Below are 22,587 nucleotides of genomic sequence, written 5' to 3'. Positions count from 1 at the left end.
CTTTTGTTTGTTTGTTTGTTTTATTATCTTTATCCTGCATAGCGGGAAAGCGGACTTGAGCGCTATGCATCGGTGTACGCCTTCCGACGTACACCTGACCCACGCTGCAGCCGACTGCAAGGTCTGTTTCCGGTTGTCTACTCTACTTATGACTTAAATTTGGTACTACCCATTACTCGAAATCGATCACTGGGTAGAGGCAATTATCGTAAAGTTTCTTGCCCAGAGAAACAACAGCAATTGCAGGTGGCTGGAGTTGAACATGCAGGCTCTCGACTGCGAGCCCAACGCGCTAACCACTCGGCCACTGCTGCCGACTGCTGCTGCTGCTGCCACTGCTTCTTGCGTTTGAGGCCGCCACAGATCACGTTGTTACATCCAGGCGCAGCAGCCAATGGATTGTGTATTCATCGAGCGTTGTTAGGTCCACATGTCTATCTTGTGGTCGGTATACAGGACATTGATAGATAATGTGGTGTGCAAAACAAAACTGAAACTAATTGACTGATATGTATGTATTCTAGCCATAGCAAGAGTCTGTGACATATTAGGTATGCAACATAGCCTTCTTTTAGAGTAATAACTTCATTAACAAGGAGAATTTGTCTTAAAATTCTTGAATTAAAAAGTTCCTTTCGAAACCCACTGCCAAAAACCAAAACAACACAGACCGATCTGCAGGTAGCTGGCGCAGGTGTTCTTTCGCTTGTTGCTAAGCACTGGTTAGTTGCGCCAGTGCGCCCCTTGATGGCCAAGATGCATTATTTCAAATTTTGGTTTGGTTTTTGAATCATTATCTTCGGACTCACAAAGACTTGATTGGTTATTCATGGTTGTTTCGCATACTTGTAAAGGCTTTTGACGCACCTAAAAAACAATTCCACTGATCTGGTGCCGTTTAATATACAGCACTATTGGACAAATCATTAGGTAGGCCTATTATTAATCATTTTTGAGAAATGACAAATATAAATTTGAGAAATAAAAATCAATTAAGACATCTCTGCAGCTACTCGGGTGGACCATAAATGGAGTTCTGAGTGGAAGTAAACCACCACCAGACTCTATTTGTTCATCCCCGACGCCGACACACGCCCCATCCGCCTAACACTACCAAGACAGGCATGGGTGCGCCTCAACCGTCTCCGTACGGCATCGGGTTTTTCCGCTCAACCATGCACCGATGGGGAATGGCCCCTTCCTCCCCCTGTAAATGTGGTGCCGTGGAACAGACCGCAGACCACATCATCAATGACTGTTCCATATTCAAGCCACCTAATGGAGTGGAAGGTCCGCGTGTCATGGATGATGAAACCAAAGACTGGCTGCACTCTCTAGAGTAGCCTTCCAGTGTTGTCCGGGAACATCGTGAATCTGGGGTGGTAAAAGGACCCTCGGCCCCAGAGGCTCACACGACGACGACGATTTTTGAGAAAAAAAGAATTTTTTCGTTTACATTGTGAGATGGCTGCAAGCTAGGCTACTGTGGAGCGCAAAAATTAAAAACAAGTTTCCTTTTGTCTTTTTGTAAATTATGTTATTTCTATAGGAATAAAAGTGACGATGGCATAATATTATTGTACATCAGCCCCCGCTTACACAAAGTGTAGGCTACAGGAACATATGGTTAGGCTATAGCCTATATTAGGCTACAGTAGCCTGCATTTGTGGAGAGAACAGATTTAAGGCTTCTTTTAGAAGAGTACAAGAAGAGGATTAGTTCAACCCTAATCCAAGTATTTATAGACCCAATATTAAAAAAATAACATGTAAATATTTCAAAAACTTGATGGACTAGAAAAAAACTTAGGTAGGCCTAAGGCTATAGTCTGGGCTATAGTAGCCTACTTTTAACATCGCAAAAGTTGCAGGTAAGATTTGTTTGAGGCTGCCATAAAGCAATAAAAAAAGGTTGAGACCACTGTTACGAAAAAAGTTAAAGAGATATTTTAAATCAGCGTCACAAATACGTTTAGGGACAAATAAAACCATCTCTGATTAAAATTTGGTCAACACTAGCCTACAGGGCACGGCCGCTGAGAAGTTAATTTTGGTCTGGTACCAATTAGATCGTCAGGGCTCAATGCAAGAGATTTATAAGAAAAAAAACGCACTATATCCAAAGAATACGCAATGGTTTCTTCAAGCTCCGCGTCCCTGAAGTCATGCCGGGCCCGGGTCCAAAAGTAGTTCACCTTTAGGAGTCCTCTGTCAACGCTACTGCTAGGCCTACAGGGTAGGCGGCGTAGACTAGCCTATTTGTAACCTGAAGGCCGCTACAGCAGATTAGGTTTATTGGCCAATCAGAAGGCAAGATTTAACAAGAAGAGAAAAATTTAAGAGATTGCAACAATTACAATAGGCTTGTCAAAAGCGAACTTGGGAAAAATCAGAAGGCGAGCTGCCAACGGCGAAACGTTCACTTAGTTTAAGCTAGTTTAATAACTGCAAACACTGATTTAAACCTTATCTGACAAGCAGCCTACCTGAAAAGATAGCATTCAAAAATTTGTGTTTAAATCATATTTAGGCTACTAAACTTTTGTCTCGCATTTATTTTCAAAACTCGTCTTCTGATGAATCAACTCTTCGTCTGAGTGCTAAAAGAGTTAGGCTACAACACCTGCAGTCAGCTGGTTTATAGGGAAAGTTTTTCTATGTTAAAGCTTCTACCGGTGAAAACACCCCATCTGTTGCAGTGATCTACAAATAGGCTACGCAGTGGCGTAGCTAGGGGAGCCGGGCGGGCGGACCGCCCCGGGCGGCACGTCTGGGGGCGGCACTTTCAGACTACGATTTTTGATTTTGATTATAATCTGATAAAAAAAAACGCATTTTATTTTCACATGCTTTTTCTTAAAGGAGCGGCAAAATCTGAATTCGCCCCGGCCGGCACATTCTTTAGCTACGCCACTGAGGCTACGCCTACGGTAGAAGTCGCTACTACAAAAACGATATCGAGCGACCCTATGCTTAAATCAGGCACGAATAGGTTAATCTTAAAGGCTAGTTTCACTTTCACACAATCTAGTGTTTAAAAAAGCAGGTTAGGTAGCTTAGGCCAGGGGTCCGCAAATACTGGGTCGCGACCCAAAGTTGGGTCGCGAGACCATTCACAGTGGGTCGCAAAACGGTTTAAACTTACTATAAATATAACTTGTATGGCAAAAATAAATACAATCATATAGTCTTTGATGTGCTGAGTTTCGTACAATTTGGTAGGCTACAAGAAAATTTATACTTTCGATTGTAGTACAGTAGTTAAGCTCACGGTTATATATATAGCCTGGAAGACAGCTTGAGCCAGGGCATGAAAACTCTCTCAGCTTATCTCCAGAACTGGCGACTGAAACTTAGCGAAAACAAAACTTTGGCGGCAGCTTTCCACCTATACAATCGGGAAGCTGATCGTGAGCTACATGTTCAGAACAATGGAAAACCTCTCACCTTCTGCCCCGAACCAGAATATCTTGGGGTGACACTAGACAGATCGTACACATACCGCCACCATTTGGTGTCACTGCGCAAGAAAATAACATCCCACGCTGCACTACTCAAGCGCCTGGCAGGCCACAGCTGGGGGGCGAGGGCTGACACTTTGCGTATAGCAGCCTTAGCCCTTGTTTACTCTTCAGCAGAGTACTGTGCACCTGTTTGGTGCTGCAATGCACACGTAACATCGGCACTGCCATAAACAGCGCCCTGCGCACAGAAGAAGCCAGCGCCCTGCACACGAAGAAGCCACTCTGTTTCTTGGCCGACGGGCACTAAAGCTTAACCATCTTCTCCACCACAAGATCTCTGCTTCCCCAAACCAGCACTCCAGTCGAGTGAAGTCAAGACAACCATTCGTGCCAGCCGCTTAACTTCTGATCAACGCAGCAGATGAACTTCATCTCTGCAGCTACTTAGGCAGACTATAAATGGAATTCTGAAAGGAAGTCAAGTACCACCGGACTTCATTCGTTCATCCCAGGGATGCATAGTATAGGGATCGCCAACTCGGTTGAATATCCGACAACCGGAGTGTAAAAGTGCTGCCAGATAGTTTTATATTTTTAGAAAAAATATTATTTTGGCATTTTTAAAGTAGTAGTTGCCCAAAACTTGCCCGTAAATAAATATTTTAAAACTAATCTAAAGCAATTTTATTGTTCACCTATCAAACTATCATATTTTTGGCAAATTTACCTTCTCTTGTACATAAAACATATTAAGCCTACTTGAAAAATAATTACCGGTTTCAACACTTAAAACATGAAGCCATTTATTCCTGAGGTGTATTTTAATTTTCTCAATTTTTTTTGTTCTTAACTGGTTTCTAATAATTTTGTTTACACCTGCAAGTTTTATTTAAGTTTGGTACTTAAATTTAGAACATTCTTATTGCAAAGTTACACAACTACAAACTACTTTAACTCAATCTTGTGCAACTTTAAACTTCAGGTTAGTTTTAAACGGACAAGCTTTGGGCGACCACTACTCTTTAAAAGTGATAAAATAATAATTTGTTCTAAAAATATAAAAAATATCTGGCAACACTTTTACACTCCGATTGTCGGATTTTCAGCCGAGTTAGCGATCCCTATACTATGAATCCCTGGTTCATCCCCAACGCCGACACATGCCCCATCGGCCTGACACTACAAAGACAAGCATGGGTGCGCCTCAACCGTCCTCGTACGGGCGTCGGGCTTTTCCGGTCAACCATGCGCCATTGGAGAATTGGCCTCTTCCTCCTCCTGTGAATGTGGTGCCGAGGAACTGCAGACCACATCATCAATAACTGTACCATCTTCAAGCCACCTAACGAGTGGAAGGTCTGCGTGTCATGGATGATGAAACTAAATACTGGCTGCTCACTAGTAGCCTTCCAGTGTAGTCCGGGAACATCTTGAGTCTGGGCTGGTAAAAGGATAAAGTAGACCCTCGGCCGCAGAGGCTTGCACGACGACGAAGTGCACGGTTAATAGGTCCACCCGCTTATTAAGCCCAATTTGGTCCATTCCGGAATTACTGAAGGTATAGGAGTGGTAGAAAATTGTCTCCCGCAGCCAAAATCGTCCGGTCCCGATGTGGCCTTAATAAGTGGGGACGACCGTATTGGAATTGATATTAATTTGCAAAGTGTTTTGCGCAAAATTATATGCTTCCGAAACGTTTGGGTCGCGAAGACTTCGAACGATTGCTTTTTGGGTCGCACCAAAAAGTAGCCTATTTGCGGACCCCTGGCTTAGGCTACCTTGTTCTCTAAAATGTGAATGCTAAAATTTCTACACATTTTGCATGATCAAGTGATTTTGTCTTGAAAATACACGCCACAATAGGTAGAATTTATTAAGGTAGAATATAATAGAAATAGAATTTATTATCATGCATGTAGAACTTGTTAAAAAAACAGGAACATCGCTTTTCAAAATAAAAACAGCATGAGATATTAAACACTGATAAAATTTAAAAAATTGGTTATTAGCCTAGTATTGGGCCTAGGCTGTAGGCTACTACAAATTTATGTTTACTTCTCGCAAACCTTTTTGTAGTTTTTTCATAAATAGGCTAATTGGAAGATAATTTAAAAAGAATAACAAATTTAGCTGTAGGCTATTTTATTTGATTCTATTCAAGGTAAACTCATAAACTGATAAGACTTCAACAATATCGTGTCAAGGACACTATTCACCAATCGTGGCCTCAAGAATGGGCATGACTGAAACCAGGGATACCAGGATGAAACCTAGTCCGCTCCGTCAGCTCAGTAGATACGCGCCCGGCTCAAGATCACGCAGCGCTGGTTCGACTCTCTGAGTGTGCGCTTGAGCAACGCATTTCAGGACTGCTCTCCATTCAGCTGCACCTATAGTGAATGGAATTCCCCGACAACAACACTTCAACAATCGGAAAACTTCACTCTGCCAATGTCGGTAACCGGCCGTGCGTCAAGAGCCTCTACAAGTAGGCCTAGCGTAGGCTATGCGTAACTACTAGGAATAAGCTATCAAGGCTTTGTCAGTCCGAAGGTAAAGATTCAAAACCAACCAATGAACAAAATAACACACTTAAAACGCAATAATCGAAGGTATGGTACAGTAGTAAGAACACACCAAGAACGTTAAATCGCAAGAAAAATTAGTAAGAACAAAGAGATGGAAAAACATTGTACGACCGCAAAAAAAACACAAATGAAGAAGAAAAACAAAAAACACATATGAAGAAACGAATTTCATTCCACGCTTGAGCAATGCATTTCAGGACTGCTCTCCATTCAGCGCACCTATAGTGAATGGGATTCCCCAGCAACAACACTTCAACAATCGGAAAACTTCACTCTGCCAATCTCGGTAACCGGCCCTGCGTCAAGAGCCTCTACAAGCACGAGAAAGTACCAGGAATAACATATCAAGGCTTTGTCAGTTAGAGGATAAAGATTCAAAATCAATCAAGCAACCAAAAATGATGCAAAATGCACCAGCAGGCTATATCTGCGGTAGCTAAACAGTTTTTGACTGGTTTTGAATTTGCCAAAATGGTTTCACCGAAAAGCAGTCTATTGTTGTCGATAGCCGAAACAAGCAAGAAAAACGTGAGTTTTAGTAAGCTTGAGTTTTGTAAAACTTTTAGTAAGGCAAGAAGTGCTCGTGACAAGGTGCCGCCCTCATGTTGCATCCACTTTGTTAAAAGTCTTTGTCCCAACCAGATGTTTCTTTTTCTACCATCTCTTCTTCTCTTTCAAATCGGTCGAAGTTGCTCAAATCAGTCGGACTTGTGATCTTTGGTACATAAGGAGAGTTGTAGGTTCCATTCTTTAAGGAAATCCAATCAAAACCCTATGTAGAAATAATTATACCTTTTAGCATTAACTAATGCAGAAACATTAGCGTTCAAATAACTTTTTACAAGTAAGCTATTTGCAATAGCTTAGGCTATGACAGAGACTGCGCAAATCACATTTGGTTGGGTAGGCCAACTTAAAAAACTTCTTCATGGCCAATTTGAATTTTCAACCACGTAACCATTAAGCTGGCTTACAGTACTAACTTATAAAGGATTGCACAAGATGTTGAACAATCTAAATTTCAAAAGTTTAAACGTAGAAGCCTTCGTGTAAATTTAAACAAAGCTGATCCAGAGTACAAAGCAACTGCGTCTGGCAAAAAAGTTTTAGTTTTTTCACTTTAATGATATAATATAGTTTCGGGAGAGAGTTTGCTTTTTTATACCAAAGACAGGCAAGACACAACAATAACACAGGGTTGAGCATTACAACAGTATATTACATATTTACAAATAGTTCAACATTCAAACGTTTTCGACTTAACTTAAGTCCTCATCAGGAATCTGTAAATAATTATAAACTACAATAAATTTCACTTCTTGACAGTGACTACCGTAACTAACTAACTAACATACTAACTAACTAACTAACGACAGTGACTACCGTAACTATCTATAAGCATCTGTAAAAAAAAGGGCATCCAGGCCGGATAGCGACTGTCAAAACAGCGACTGTCATAATGGCGACTTCATAATAGCGACGTAATGAAGTGAGCGACATTCCAAACAGCGATTGTATAAATGCCGACTGCATTAAAACAGCGACTGTTATGATAGCGACTTAACACTTTAAACCGAACCAAACCGAACCCAGCTACTACAAGGCAGAGACCTGACTCAGCGAATGAAAAGATACTTGACAATGAACACACGAATCACTGTTGTACAGCAAAATCGAGGCCAGTATGATCTGCGGCAGTTCCTTCGAGCCCTTGCTCACAATTTAGAAATAAACGTGGCTTGATTTTTATTGCAAGACTTTTGGTTGTTTTAAAGTCCCTTTTGGTTTCAATCTTTTTCTAGACCCTGAATTTTATTGCAAGGCTTGACGACTTTCTGATGTTTGGCTTGACTAGCCTATTTCTTTTTAAATCATGTGACTTCTATGGATAGTCCAAATAAAATGTTGTTTTAAAGTCCCTTTTGGTTTCAATCTTTCACTACGCAGTGTTTGCCTATTTGTGCGTGCATACGTGTGTAGAGAGGTGTGGGGGATGGAAGGTATGTGTGGAGGGGGTGAAAGAGTGCGTGTGCGCGTAAGCCTTGGATTTAATAAAAGAAGTGAGGTCGCTGTTGTGGCAGTCGCTGTTTTTGATGAATCGCTGTCGTGTAGTCGCTCTATTGACAGTCGCTGTTTTAAATGAATCGCTGTCGTGTGGTCGCTCTATTGACAGTCGCTGTTCTGACAGTCGCTATTTGGAACCCGAGCCAAAAAAAAGCTACTGTAAGTAGTTTGCAATGTGATATAATCAATAACTATCTGTTGATAAAATGGGGATAATTTATTCGAAACTTGTCAACTAAGCTTATGAGAAGTGACTATACTGTATACACTATACAGTGGCTTAAATTACAAACAAAAAACACTACGTTCACTAATTATGATAGCACGAGTCTAATGCCCAACATCATTGATCAACACTAATGATGGTCAAAACAGACGTGTTGTCATGAAGTAGGCCTTAACAACGAGCAAAGTCGCACCATTATGCTTGCAACTTGTAGCCAGGGTTCATATGCCCTATTCTATAGGGTCGGCAACCTTTAGCATTGAAAGAGCCATTTGGTCCTGTCTCCATTAAACTAAAACCTGCTCGGAGCCGCACCATCTAACTGACTGCTTACAGCAAAAACCTAACGCTTACAGGAAAGCCTTTTGTTCGAGTTATTCGGCCGCACCCTGTAGAACTGATTTGTAGTTATCATTCCAACAGCTGTCAACTTTTAACGTGACTGGGAAACACAACTAATCGGTTCATGGTCAGATATAAACATACACATATTCTTTTAATGATTTATTTCACGCAGTTAATGTGATTTCTGCTCCTGAACTTCATTGCATAGCGCATCCGCGTGAGCCAGAGCGCACAGATAAAAGAGCCGCATGGGGCTCGGGAGCCGCAGGTTGCCGAACGCTGCCCCTATAGTAAATCATTTTTTAAACTTTTTAAATGGTTGTCTATTCAAATTAAATTTATCAGCGTATTAGTTGTGCATTATGCATAATTATCATGCATATGTGTTTTATTAAACTTCTTGCACGCTCAATAATACAATATGGCATTTAGTGTTGGGGTTCAAGCATACAAAAACTGCTCAAAAAAATTTCAACAATGCAAAATCGAATCATTTGCACAACAACCTTTAGCAACAGAGAGCAAAACTTTCACAACTGTACCAAGATCTCGACATACTTCCTATCAGTAATTTGCCTCAATTGCAAAATTCTAAATTTGTTTTTAAATTTAAAAATATGCTATTACTTGGCTACTTTGAACCTTATTTTCAGGAAATTACTGAAGTACCACGGCCACGAAGTACATTGCCATCGTACAAGAGCTTCTCAAAAAAATAACTTTCACTTACATAGTGTCAGCTCAAAAAAAGGTCAAGGCAGTTTGAAATTCTTAGGCCCAAAAATATGGAATAATTTACCTTCAGAAATAGTCGTGGCTACGAGTAGGCTATAAAAACTTTCACAAAAAAACTTGAAATTCATTGTATGAACAAACTTTGTCTGTGCTGTTTCTGTTATTACAGCATTGACGACTGCTTGGCAATTTGTTTCGGATTGAACATTGTTGGTAGTTGGTACCCTACTACGTACTATCAGTGATGTACGTGCATACAAAAAATATTGACGCCGTCAGCACAAACGCAAACGTTCGAAAAATCATACGCCGTATGCGTCAACGCAACTTGTAAAAAAAGTTGGCGGCGTCAGCGTCAGCGCATACACCAGGGTAAACTCATTGTGTTTGCTAGGTGCCAAACATTCACACGGTATAAACCACTCGAAACAAACAAGTTTTATTTTAAATTTCCACGAAGCAACACAAGCATCTGAATGTGTTCATCATGACATTTTGCTGTGTTTTGGTTCCAATATGTCTTTGCTCATTGAAAACATTCTTTCAACTTCAACGTTGGAAGGTATTGGCGTGTTGTAGCGAAAAAATTCCATTAAAAAGTATGCGTTGACGCTATGCGCTAAAAAACCGCGAAAACTTTACGGCTTAGCCTCAAGCGCAAACTATCCAAAAAAATGTGGCCGTAAGCGTTAGCGTAAACAAAAAGTCTACGCCGCAAGACTGCGGCGTATACGTACATCTCTGCGTACTATATAGGCTGTCATCTTATTGACTGTATTTAAGTCGGCCTACCAACTGACTGACTATGTTATAGTGTGAAGTTATAAAACTGATTAGGCCTACTTTTAATGTTGTTGCTTCGTCTTTTATGCTAGCAGTTAACAGTTGTTGTTTTTGCATAGCTTTTTTCTTTGTTTTTTTCTCATAGGCCTACTACTTTTGTAGGGCTTGAAATTTTTTTGATATTTGAATAAAACTGCAGGATTTCACTTGACAATCGCAGCAGTAAACAACTTTTTGTTTTCATTGTTACTGAACATCAGCCTATCTTGTTTCAACGTAATTTGCGGATGCTTGACATTTGTCACATTAAAAGCGCGGGAAGCAGCTGACTCGATGGCAAATATAGTCTTTATAGTCTTTTGCTGCTTCCTGTCTGTTGTGGAATCTAGATTGTTATGGGGCTATTGTATTCTTATTGTTACTAATTGTAGCCTACACTGTAAATGAAAAAGGTTCGTTTAGGGTTCTTTTAGGGTTCTTTTTTCGAGAAAAACCCTAGGCTTAGGGTTCTTTTAACAAAAAAGGTTCTTTATTGCAAAAAGAACCCTTTGCTTGTCAAAAGAACCCTAAGCCTAGGGTTCTTTTTCGGAACTTGTTTCGAAAAGAACCCTGCAGAAAGGTTCTTTTCGAAAAGGTTTTTTTGGAACCTTTCTGTGAGATTATTTTAACAACAACGCAACTATACTGTAAACGAAAAAGGCTCGAAAAATAACCAATAAGGGAGCTACTGCGAATGAGGTTCTTTTTAAGAAAAAAACCCTTTGGGGTTCTTGAAAGAACCAATACAGGGTTCTTTCAATAACCCCCAAAGGGTTTTTTTCTTAAAAAGAACCTTTTTGAGGTACTATAAGGAACCTTCTGAAGGTTCGATAAAATACCTTTTAAATTTTTTTTTAATTAGTACCTTTTTGAGGTATTATTATGAACCTTCGATAAAACACCTTTCAGGGTTTTTTTCTTATTTAGTACCTTTATGAGGTACTATTACGAACCTTCGATAAAACACCTTTCAGGGTTTTTTTCTTATTTAGTACCTTTTTGAGGTACTATTATGAACCTTTGATAAAATACCTTTCAGGGTTTTTTTCTTATTTAGTACCTTTTTGAGGTACTATTACGAACCTTCGATAAAACACCTTTCAGGGTTTTTTTCTTATTTAGTACCTTTTTGAGGTACTATTATGAACCTTTGATAAAATACCTTTCAGGGTTTTTTCTTATTTAGTACCTTTTTGAGGTACTATTATGAACCTTCGATAAAACACCTTTCAGGGTTTTTTTCTTATTTAGTACCTTTTTGAGGTACTATTATGAACCTTCGATAAAATACCTTTCAGGTTTTTTTTTCTTATTTAGTACCTTTTTGAGGTACTATTATGAACCTTCGATAAAATACCTTTTAGGGTTTTTTTCTATTAGTACCTTTTTGAGGTACTATAAGGAACCTTCTGAACGTTCGATAAAATACCTTTTAAATTTTTTTTAATTAGTACCTTTTTGAGGTACTATAAGGAACCTTCTGAACGTTCGATAAAATACCTTTCAGAGTTTTTTTCTTATTTAGTACCTTTTTGAGGTACTATTATGAACCTTCGATAAAACACCTTTCAGGTTTTTTTCTTATTTAGTACCATTTTGAGGTACTATTGTGAACCTTCTGAAAGTTCGATAAATTACTTTTCAGGGTTTTTTCGTATTTAGTACCTTTTTGGGGTACCAACCTTCGTATGGTTCCAATAGACACCTTTAGATAAACTTACAGTACTATAACTGCTTAAGGTTTTATTGAAAAAGACGGTAGGCCTACAAAGCAAATACCTTCACAAAACACGATTATCAAGTAATAGTGTTTTGTAGAAATGAACAAGTGTAAAGAAAACGAAAAACGATGAAGCATCTTTATTCTTTACATAATACAGAAAAGTATAACTTATACAACTTGCACTTGATTTTCTTTGCAAAAAATGTGCCCATTTTGTAGAAAAAAGCTTAGTGGTGGGGGTGAGGATCCCAGGGATGAAAGGTGAGATATGCCTTAGTCTACCTTATTTAGGTCGCCAATCGTCCCATTATACCCAGTAAACATCACATTATTGGGCCGATACTGTTTTTGTATCGGCGCGTATGGGGTTGGGTAACGTTTGCACCGTATCGGGCCGATACCGGACAGTATACGTAGGCTACCGTATTGTATCAAGAAATGGTACAGTTTGTCCGATACAAACCCAGTATCGGCCCAATACAATGTTGTAAAGTTTGTACTGTACAGTGTGTGTAAGGTCACACCGATATCGGCACAGTAGAGTTTTGTAAAGGCAAAACTATATAGTTTGTGTGAGGGCAATCCGGTATTGGCACAGTAGGCTACAGTTTAGTAATGGCAAAACTGTACAGTTTGTGTATGGGCAATCCGATATTGGCACAGTACAGTCTGGTAAAGGAAAGACGGTACAGTTTGTGTAATGGCAATCCGATATTGGCACAGTAGGCTACAGTTTAGTAAAGGCAAAACTGTACAGTTTGTGTAAGAACAATCCAATATTGGCACAGTACAGTCTGGTAAAGGAAAGACGGTACAGTTTGTGTAAGGGCAATCCGATGTTGGAATACAGTTTGATAAAGGCAAAACTGTACAGTTTGTGTAAGGGCCATGTGTGGGCCACAGTAGCCTATGTAAGGCCATGTAAGGGCCACAGTAGCCTACAGTCTACAGATGGTGAGGCACTCACTTTTTCAAGTCACGTTTACAATAATTTTTCTTTAACAACAACAAAAACGATATCATACTAATCAAAAAAATAACAATTAGCAGCATAATTTCACATTTATTTAAAAATAAAATTCATGCGCGATATATCCTTTTGAACAAAAACATCTGTTTCCTTTATTTATGACTTCAACTTTAGATTGGAAGTTTAGTTTTGAAAAATCTCTCAGCTTAGATACTAAGTCTTCGGTGATTTTAGTTAAATTTTGTATGAAACAGTCCTTTACATTTACACTGCAAGAAATCACATAGGCTACACGTACTTTGCGGGCGTTCCAGCTTAACGAAAAAGGTTTCATACTAGCTGTGAGGTCACATTTTAGACATGCCTCAAATCATAGCTAAATCGCTCATCATGATTTCTGGGCGACTTTGCGAAAGAAAAAGGCACGCATAATGCAGTCTATGGAAGTTTTCTGATCTGAAGTGAGGCACAGCTTGGAGCTGCCTTTCCTCGCGTATTTCAACAATTTTGACCACGTGAACGCTCGATATGAATATCGCCACGGAAACAGAAAAAATTAAAGCACAGTTTGGGTGTAGAAACGTAAAATTTGCGGGAAAGGGGGCACGACTACAGCAATTCACACAAATTAAAGCACCTAAAAACGTGCAATACTTACTACTTTTTAACAAATAATATTAATTCTGTGATAACTAATTCTTTGATATAACTTTTGCTTGACCAGGGACGTGTAGTCAGATGAGGCACTGCCTCACCTGCCTCCCCTGACTACACGTCCCTGGTCTACACTCTACAACATTTGTAAAATGAGATGAAACGACACACGAATTTTGATTTGGTTTTTGTTTGTGCTTTTAATATGCTTGATGTGCATTAATTTATGCTACTTTAATGTGCGTATTAGACAATTTCACTTGCGCTGTAACTTTTGAGCTTTCGATTTGTGGACTGTCTTTGAAAAATTGAAATGAGCAATTTTAGAATGAATACAAATCGACTTATCAGTTACGAATCCTTTTTTTCTTTTGGCCATCAGTGCAAGAGAGTGCAAAACAATAAAGAACGCATGACGAAATATAGGAACACAAGTAGGCTAAACAAAAAACTAACGTAAATTTATCAAAACAACTTGTTGCTGGTTTAAATTATGCCGTTCACATTACACAAGACGTGCGGAACGAGGCCAAGACTTAGAAAAACAAATGGCGTGGCTGGGACTATAGGCCTACTGGTCAACAACAACAAAAATTCCGAGTTAATTTCAGTTTGAATATGGTCTAGGGGTAATTTGAATGCGCTGAATCAAAAAATGAAATTATTTTTTCTCTGTCACATCAAGTTTTCTTGCAATTTTGGAATTTATTTTTCCGTAAGCTTTTTTACGCTTATGACAACATCATGTTACTTGCACTTAACCTTCCAGAAACAAAGTGAAATTTCAATCTGTCGCTGTATATATTTTTTTTTGTAACTGATCAGAAAACTGCTTAATTGTGCTACTGTAGAATGATAGATTGATATGCGACAGAATTCCACTTTAGGTCTTATTTAACCGGTTACAGATGGCAGCTGTTACTTCTTACACCCTTAACTAAAAAGTAGTTAACTTGATCGCTGATGAAATGACAGCGCAGAACACTGTATCTGTGCTGTTCATCTTATATTATCACCAGAGCTGTCATAAAGAGCCTACTTGGTCAGTTGCAGACTTTGATTCCCGTACAAAGCAATTGTTGGGCTACCCAAGTCTGGATTCTGCTACATAGACCTGTGGCTCATTGCAGTGCAATTCCTAAGCCAGTATATGTACCAAATTCCCTGATCTTGGAGACAATGATTTGGTCTATAGTTGAAATCATCAGACCAGGAACATATGTCGATTTTTAGAGATGAGTTTACCCATCCTAATGGAGTCTCCTACAAGTCAGCAGTTGTGAAATGAGCAATCAGTGACAACTGAGCTAGCAACATTTCAGCAAGTGCCTGAAGTTGGTAAAGGATGAAACTGAGCAAGCAACAACTGAGCAAGCCGAAAATTGGAATGTCACAATTTTGTCACCAAAATAAGTTTGACAAGCGATGACCAAGCAAGTTCGACGTGAGCACGTAAATCTCATTTGTGGACTTGGCAGTAGCTAAAATGTTCTTGCTGAGGTGAAGCACTTGCTGAATTGTCGCATGCCGAGTGGTCCGACGATCTTCTAATGTGTCATTGAAGCCTTCGTTATTTAACAGAACAGATTCAAAATGATTACATATTTTATACCGATTTTTAGGGGGCACATGACCTAGTGCTCCCCTGAATCTGTTCCTGTCTACTAGGGTCAAGTCAACTGCATCATCTGTGTTACTTTATTGCAAAAACTTGTTATGTTGGCAGTTATCTGGATCTATAACTGTATTTCATTTTGAGGTATCTGAGATCTGTGATTACGTGTTCTTCTTCATGTCAAAATCGAAAATATTTTGTCCATCTTGTTTCATTTTACACGTGTGCATTTCGAAAAATTCGTATAATTTCGTATACCGTCCCTTTCCAAAATTTGTCCTTGTTTCAAAGGGCAGCGTTTTATAGAAACTCCATTGTGTTTACTTCTAAAAAAATGTAGGCCTACTTATTTTGGACACACGTCTTTATTTTCTCTCCATGCGCTGAAACCCGAGCGACTGATGTAAAGTGTGACACCTTCGGAGCTGGAGCGACTGATGTAAAGTCTGACACCTCCGGAGCTGGAGTCACTGGAGTAAAGCCTGACAGCGCAGGATCTATAGAGCCATGTACCGGTACCTCTTTTATAGCGGCACTGCAGCCCTGAGTCAAGTTGCAAATTAAATTTCAATAAAGCTTAAGCTCCTTGCAAAATAGCAGCACCAAGTGATAGAAGAGAGAGTACATAATAATAGGCTTAAGCTTGTTCTGCTACAAATTCCAAACACAGAAGACAGAAATTACCGCACAAACGAAACACTCAAAAGCAGTGGCGCAACCAGAAAAAAATTGGGGGGGGGGCAAATATTTGATGAATTGAAGAGAACGACAAAGTGTTTGATTTAAGACATCGCCACCTGATGTGCAATGGCGTATCCTGGTGGGTTAAGCAAAGGAAGCAATAAAGCTGGCGGGGGGTTAGAGCGTGCCGAAGGCACGCGTATTCTAGGGGGGTCCGGGGACATGCTTCCACGGAAAATTTTTGCAAAATTACACTCAAATAATGGATTATAGCGCTTTCTGGAAACACTTTTAGGGTAATATTTGTATGAAATTTATAGGCAGATAAACAGCTAGGCTATTAACTTATTAAAGATAGCTGTTACACACAAACGGGCAAAAACTGCGGCTAAAATTAGAGAACACAAAAAACTCAGCTACACAAAAACCCAACAGAGTAAGCGATTCTGAAATTGCTTCCACAGATTAGTTAAAAGAAGAGTAAATCGCGTAAACTTTGCGCGATTTACGATTTGCAAAATTTATTGGTGTCTTTCTGTGTGTCTAAAACAAGTCCTTATGGGGGGTGTTAATAGCCAGATGTCTTGGAAAACGATATAAATCTATACAAATTATATTATATTTTCAACAAATGGTTCAACTGCGGAATCCAAACTTTAAAAAACTGGAGGGGGGGCATGGCCCCTTTCGCCCCCCCTGGCTACGCCTATGCTCAAAAGCAGCCGCTCCCACGCTCCACCAACCCACAAAAACTTGTTGATGATACACGGGAGGCAGTGGGTGCATCGAAAAAAAACAGCCATTTACGTAAGTTAGATGCCCCTATAATGTTTCACATGAATTGACCGAAAACGCAAAAATTAGTCACCAACGCTTTTTTATTGATTTCGTTGCGCTCCCTATGCGATTGTTGAAATTGCACCGAAACAAGACCACAGACATATAGATCTATGAATCCCTGATATAGGTCTTCTAGTTTTTATTAAGCAACAGACGGTACGTAATGCAGGTGCATCATTGATCTGTGATCTTGCATCTTCAATATCTGTCATAGTAGGATTCCTTTAGACTGATGGGAGAGGAGCTTCATCGTATCTCTCTACAAAGATAAAGGGGGTGCATTCAAGAAGATCGTAGATCTCTAAAAGCTTTTTGATCGTGTTCCATGTAAAGTTATCTGGTGGACACTGAGAAATATTTAATGGAAATGGTGGATTGTGCGACTTATACAAGGTTATGTACACTAATGCCAGGAGCTGGTGTTCGTGTTGGTGACCACTTGAAGTAGGAGTAGGAGTACAGTAGGAGTACACACTAAAGTTTAGTATTAAGCTCTCTACTCTTCATTGTCGTTCTCAGAGGCTTTGTCAAGAGAGTTTGGAGCCGGTGTTCCTTGGGAAGATCTTTATGCAGATGACTTAATTATTTTAGCCGACGGCCTGGAACAATGAGTGTGTACAGAGAGGCTCCTGCCTTGGAAAGAAGCATTGGAAAAGAATGGCTTGAGAATGAACACTGATAAAACCAAGGTCGATCTGTGGTATAGGCCTTGAAGAACTACACGATTCAAGCAGATTTCCTTGTGCTGTCTATCGCAAAGGTGTAGGTCGCAACAGCATTCACTGCAACGGATGCCACAGTATACTGGGTATAAAGAGATGCAGTCGATCTGATCACTTTGTCCGAAGACTCTGACTTTAGATGCTCTCGATACCTAGGCACAGCCCATTCGATCGACGGAAGAACGCAAACAGATGTTCAAGTGGTCGGGAAAACTGCAAGTTGTAAGCTCTTTTCGTTTTCTTAGAGACTTACTTTCCGCAGCAGGAGGATGCGATTACACAATAACGCCGCGTGGAAAAGCAGCTTAAAAAGCATTCAGAGAACTGTTGCCAGTCTTAAGATCACTCCACCTGTCTTACAAAACGTGTGGGAGAGTGTATAATAGGCTACTTGTGTGCGACATCGACAAATATGTTATGTGAAGTCCAACAATGCAACAACAAAAATGGTCTGACCACAAATGCGGTCATCCGTGTTGCAAGATCGACTGCTGGTTCTTGCTGACATGGCTCCGCTGGTATGCACATGTAGAAAGATCTAACAGTGCATTGAATTTGGCCCGCAATTTCCAAATTCCAAGAAGACGTGGGGTTGGTATAGGCCAGTTAAATTGGGAATCGATAATAATAAAAGATCTTCGAGAGTGGAGTTTATTGAGATCTGACCCCTGTGACCCTGAGAAGTGGAGTGAGATGTGCAATTTGCCACCTGTGCAGCTAGCCAGTTATCTGGAGTGGGGACTACAAAAGAACTGCCTCTCAAAACCTAAACGTTAAAAAACAAAACTCGGCTACAATGAATGGAAGATGGAATGGAAGATTTCTATGGTGAAATGGAAATGGGATGGAAGAAAACTTCAGGATGGAAGATGAAAAAAACGTCCAATAAGAAAATTTTGACAGCCTTTTTAAAGGAACAATGGTTTGAACGAGTCTCTCCACACGATGATGGTTGAAGTGGAATCAAAATATACTAAACTCCAAACCTATCGTTCCGATACCGGTAACTTTTGACCCTCGCGATAATGAGCCTCTAACACCAAATAATCTTCTACTGATGGTATGCCCTTTACCAAATTTCTCCCTAGGTTGTTTGAAAAGAAGGACTGATTTGACGTTCGACGTCGGTGGGAGCAAATCCAATAAATAACACATCAATTTTGGCAAAGTTAGAACAGGCAATATTTGCCTCAAATTATCCAGCCACAAAAATGTTACCAGAAGAAAATAAATCTTCTTGTTCATTGATCGACCATTCTCAGCGGCGCTCTAAACGATCTATGGGTAAGGTTGTAGAAACCTATCCTAACAAGTGCGGAACTGTTCGAACTGTACTTGTAGACCCAACATAATGCGGTAAAATGGCCAATATCCAGATTATTCGTCATCTAGATGGTATTGGTTAATAAGTGAACCTTTAAACAGGTCAAAAAACTGTGCACTCGATGTAGCCTAACTTATATTGAAGTTTTAAAGTAAATTCATACATTTGTAGGGGTAGGCTATGTTACAATTCGTTTATATTATACTACGTCTTGTATATCCATTATGCAACCATGTGTTTTTATCATTTTGTGTCGCTGTTCAGTCAAGCTTGAAATCATTGTTCAGAAAACTTTTTTTTCTTCTTGTCGTCGTAAGCTAAGGAATCGTTTGTGCGTCTCTTGACGTAATTTCTACTAGTTATCGTAATTTTGCGGGTCAGACCAGTTTACGGGTCAAACTAGTCCATTCTCTGTGTCTCTGTGTGAATCTAAATATGTCCATCAAAACAAAACAGATATTGAGTGGTGGCTACAACGCATTTCACAGTTTACGATAATTAGATTAGTGTATCATAGAGTCAAGACATCTGCTGCTGCATAAGATAGTATCATTTTATGCCAACTATCGAAGTGCAGAAATGAACTCGTGAAGATCTGTATGCTACAACTATTTGGTCCAAAAATACGGCAAGCAGAAACGTCGGTCGACTTCTGCTATTGATGATGGTGATGATAGTATTGATATGGATATGAGGTGCAAAATATCAAGAATCAGTGAAAATCTGCAGGTATTAATTTACTAGTTGATTAGTCTGAAATGTAATAGCCTATATATCGGTTTTATTTGACTTTTCATAGGCATATTGGCCCATTTTAACAAGAAACAGTACAGAAACCGACTACTATACACTTTTCTGACTGCTGGCTCTGACTCAATCTGTCAGGAGCTTGTACTCCACACTGCACATGCTTTGAAGTCGTGGTTGAGAGCTTTACTATCTTCCTGTTAGGCGTAGAAGATCAAGTGTAGAGCAAGTTCAGTCGTATGATCAAGGACTGCCTTTTGGCTAAAAAGAAGGCCGATGCTGTCTTTGTTGATATTGAATGGTTGTGTACGCGCTAATTGTTGTGTTTTACAGTTGGTTGGCGAGGTAGAAGATGCTTTCAGCATTGAGCGTCATTTGAAGCAATTGAAAGGGGAGATGGCGAAGGGGAAAAGCCGTCGCAACAGTTGCAATGTTGCGCACTCGATCCACGCGTTTGCACGATGTGAACGAAATGTCGGTTGCGGATCTGCAAGCGAAATATCCGCCGTTAGGAACCGCTATTTGGGTATGTTGAACATTACGTTCATTTTTATATACATATGGCACTGTTTCAAGACCAAAGCCAGTATATGACGTACTGGTTAGTAAGGTGACTAGGATCTAGCTGACATCTGATATATCAGGGGATAACTATCAGGCGATCGCTGCTGGAACTTGCTAGCTTAGTGTAGTAAACTCACAGTATAAACACAGAAGCCTGATTAATTGACAAATAGATTTCGCTTTTAAGGATTATTATCCGACTGACCCTGTGTTTATACTATATAAGTTTTAATATATCCTATATAATGATAGAAATAGTGGATGTATGTGAGGGTTAATTTGAGGTTTTTGTCTGTGCAGATGATCGAAGAAATGAACAGTCTGGTGCAAAAAGATTGTGTTGAACTGCTCTCAGAAACTAGCTACCACCGTTTTTATCAGAACGTTAAAAAGCAGAAATTGCCGGCGGACATTCTGAACTTAACAGGTAACATGACTAAACGTGCATTTTCATTATATCAAGTTAAGTTTAAACTATTTTTTCTTGCTTGAAGAGAAGAGTTCACAATTGACGTCACCCAGTTTTTTACCCCCTCCTCCAATATCAACTTTTAGGTACCCTCCCCAGTTACCGGTTGACGTTGAACGCCCCCTTATTTGTAGTTCGTACAGTATGCATAGTAACTATTAATTAATAGATAATAGTTCATTTTTTAGACAAGGACGAGTTTACTCCAAGCTGGCTACTCGCGGTACCGTCACTCCTTCATGATAGTTATCATGGCTACATCACAACCAATGCAGTAAGCATCAATTTTCAATGCATGTTTTGTTACAGCAATTGGTGATTATAATTAAGCTAACTAAGAATGTAAAAGTTGATTAAGAACATTACTGATGTCCTGCATAGCGAGCCATCTCACTTGATTGATAATCGCTAAATGTGATACCAAGAAAAAGGCCCTTGATGGTTGTGTGTCTCCCTCCCATTATATTGTTTAGTGAAGCGAATGTTGCTCAATGCCCGCACTTGTGCTGGCCATCGAGTTGATCTACATGCTTATTGTTTGTTGTAGAATCCAGAATCAACATATCCGGTTGTACGGTTTAAAGAAGAAGATGGCTTCACTGTCATGGTCGACGGGTGTCAAGTAATTGGCATGGATAATTTAGTGGATGCAGTCGCCGTGCTGTTGAGTACTTACTGGGTGTTTAACATCCAGTAGCCTACCCCAAATCCACTAAGCATACCTTGTCTTTTTTGTCTACCCACATTTTACATTTAGATGTGGAGGTAACAAGCAAGGTATTGCGTTTTGTGAATAAATTGTAATGGGCAGTGATTATGCAGGATGCTCGGAAGGTTTTTAGGAGATCAGAAAACGTGCACCGGTATCTCGTTGTTGCAAGCATGTTTTCTTAGCTCTTTAAAAGCTATCCATCATCCTATGTAATTTTTGTAGTTGTTGTGGTCTGTATTTTTTATCGTCCTATATGTAAAGAATGAAGACGCTTCATCGTTTTTCGTTTTCTTTCCACTTGTTCATTTCTACAAAACACGATTTCTTGATAATCTTGATTTGTGAAGGTAAATTTGCTGTGTATACTGTCTTTTTCAATAAAACCTTAAGCAGTTATTGCACTGTAAGTTTATCTAAAAGTTTCTATTGGAACCATAGGAAGGTTAATTGGTACCTCAAAAAGGTACTAAATAAGAAAAAAAAACCTGAAAGGTATTTTATCGAACCTTCAGAAGGTTCATAATAGTACCTCAAAAATTTTCTAAATAAGAAAAAAAACTGAAGGGTATTTTATCGAACCTTCAGAAGGTTCATAATAGTACCTCAAAAAGGTACTAAATAAGAAAACAAACCTGAAAGGTATTTTATCGAACGTTCAGAAGGCTCATAATAGTACCTCAAAAAGGTACTAAATAAGAAAAAAACCCTGAAAGGTATTTTATCAAAGGTTCATAGTAGTACCTCAAAAAGGTACTAAATAAGAAAAAAACCTGAAAGGTATTTTATCGAACGTTCAGAAGGTTCATAATAGTACCTCAAAAAGGTTCTTTTTAAGAAAAAAAAACCTTTGGTGGTTATTGAAAGAACCCTGTATTGGTTCTTTCAAGAACCCCCTAAAGGGTTCTTTTCTTAAAAAGAACCCCATTCGCAGTAGCTCCCTTATAGGTTCTTTCAAGAACCCCCTAAAGGGTTCTTTTCTTAAAAAGAACCCCATTCGCAGTAGCTCCCTTATAGGTTCTTTCAAGAACCTCCTAAAGGGTTCTTTTCTTAAAAAGAACCCCATTCGCAGTAGCTCCCTTATAGGTTCTTTCAAGAACCCCCTAAAGGGTTCTTTTCTTAAAAAGAACCCCATTCGCAGTAGCTCCCTTATAGGTTCTTTCAAGAACCCCATAAAGGGTTCTTTTCTTAAAAAGAACCCCATTCGCAGTAGCTCCCTTATAGGTTCGTTTTCGAGCCTTTTTCGTTTACAGTGTACCTTGTACTATTCTCGCAACAGACAAAGTAAAAGTGCTCTCTTTCCCCCTCTCACTCACTCACTCTTT

At 39.5% G+C, this 22,587-nt stretch overlaps 1 protein-coding gene and 1 long non-coding RNA gene across 2 annotated transcripts in view; one reads left to right on the top strand and one right to left on the bottom strand.

Moving 5' to 3' along the window:
* Positions 1-6,671: 6,671 nt before the first annotated feature.
* Positions 6,672-22,587, bottom strand: part of LOC145786980 (cGMP-dependent protein kinase 1-like) — a 31,059-nt gene continuing 15,143 nt past the window's right edge. Inside the window, exon 10 of the mRNA XM_082598733.1 lies at positions 6,672-6,824. Coding sequence (XP_082454859.1) covers positions 6,672-6,824 — 153 coding nt within the window. The remainder of the gene's footprint in view (positions 6,825-22,587) is intronic.
* On the top strand, positions 19,961-21,622 carry LOC145786990 (uncharacterized). The gene is made up of 3 exons (XR_014291331.1): positions 19,961-20,046; positions 20,385-20,511; positions 21,101-21,622. It is a non-coding gene; the product is annotated as an uncharacterized LOC145786990 (long non-coding RNA).

The sequence above is a fragment of the Aplidium turbinatum genome, chromosome 2, assembly GCF_918807975.1.
Source record: "Aplidium turbinatum chromosome 2, kaAplTurb1.1, whole genome shotgun sequence".
In the NCBI taxonomy this organism is placed as follows: domain Eukaryota; kingdom Metazoa; phylum Chordata; class Ascidiacea; order Aplousobranchia; family Polyclinidae; genus Aplidium; species Aplidium turbinatum.
Note: the sequence above shows the minus strand (reverse complement) of the source record. Positions and strands in the feature narration are given on the sequence as shown.